We start from the raw sequence: 1048 nt of genomic DNA, 5'->3' as shown, positions 1-1048 counted from the left end.
TAGGAAGACATTGGTTGATTCATGAATAAATGGGATAAGGATAAAGAGGTATTTATAAGATGTAAAATTTTGTAAGATAATTGTTAATGAAAAATGTTATGTTATTTATATTTATTCTTTATTTTCCCTGTACATAAATATTTTAGAGAGTCAGTTTGGTTTTTGTAAGTTTATTTTTGTATCATTATCTGACTAATATATTTATGTTGTTTGTTCTCAAAAAGTAAATTAGATATTCAAAGAAATTTTTAAAAAGTGGATTTTGATTGTATCTTTAATGACTTTTGATGTGAGACTGAAGAAAAAGTACTTAATAAGTTTTTTTTTAAAGCAAAAGTCAAACACTTTTTAAGATATGTTTCTCATAAAACAGCCGAGTGGAAACCTTGGCGACCAGGGAAACAGCAACTTTGCAACCATAAAGACGACGTCCATTGTCAGCAAACAGCAAAAGGAGCATCTTCAGGAGGACATGCATGCTGCTATGTCTGGATACAAGCGTATGCGGCAAGAACACCAGCGTGCTCAAGCCAAGGTGAGCGCCGAATTCGACCAAAATTTGGAGTAGTGTTCGTAATTGTGATTCTAGCAAGTAGTTTAAGTTCCTGAAATATCAGGAGTACAGAGAAGTTATGAAAACAGTGGAGAGGGGAGGCGTGGAGAAGGAGAATAGGAACTGGGGAGAAAGAATCTCTTTGCAGGCATTGATACTTGTACAAGCCAGTATTTATACAGAAATATCAGTCTGGGAATTGGAATATTGGTTACCAGTGATATTAACTTTGTTGTGTTTGTGCAAAAGAAAGAGTTTCTAACAATTTTTTCCGCCCATTTCCCTAAAGCTTGAAGAGAAGTGCCGGGTTGAGATGGAGAACCACAAGCACCTGCTGGATAAAGAGTATGAGGCGTTACTAACACAGTTCAGTAAAGAACTGGAGAAACTCAGACAGGTGAGTAGCTTTGCATTTTCTTCCTTTTTTTAGTTTCTTGCATTTCATTTGTGAATAAAAAGGAAATGTTTAACAAGGCCACAGGTAACAGAGGAGGA

At 35.4% G+C, this 1048-nt stretch overlaps 1 protein-coding gene across 1 annotated transcript in view; it reads left to right on the top strand.

The window, feature by feature from the left end:
- The window catches only part of LOC119582064 (serine/threonine-protein kinase Tao-like), a gene marked incomplete in the record, with an annotated part of 21354 nt that overhangs the window by 12449 nt on the left and 7857 nt on the right, over positions 1-1048 (top strand). Inside the window, 2 exon segments of the mRNA XM_037930304.1 lie at positions 374-535; positions 843-950. Coding sequence (XP_037786232.1) covers positions 374-535; positions 843-950 — 270 coding nt within the window.

Source organism: Penaeus monodon, chromosome 15 (genome assembly GCF_015228065.2).
Source record: "Penaeus monodon isolate SGIC_2016 chromosome 15, NSTDA_Pmon_1, whole genome shotgun sequence".
In the NCBI taxonomy this organism is placed as follows: domain Eukaryota; kingdom Metazoa; phylum Arthropoda; class Malacostraca; order Decapoda; family Penaeidae; genus Penaeus; species Penaeus monodon.
Note: the sequence above shows the minus strand (reverse complement) of the source record. Positions and strands in the feature narration are given on the sequence as shown.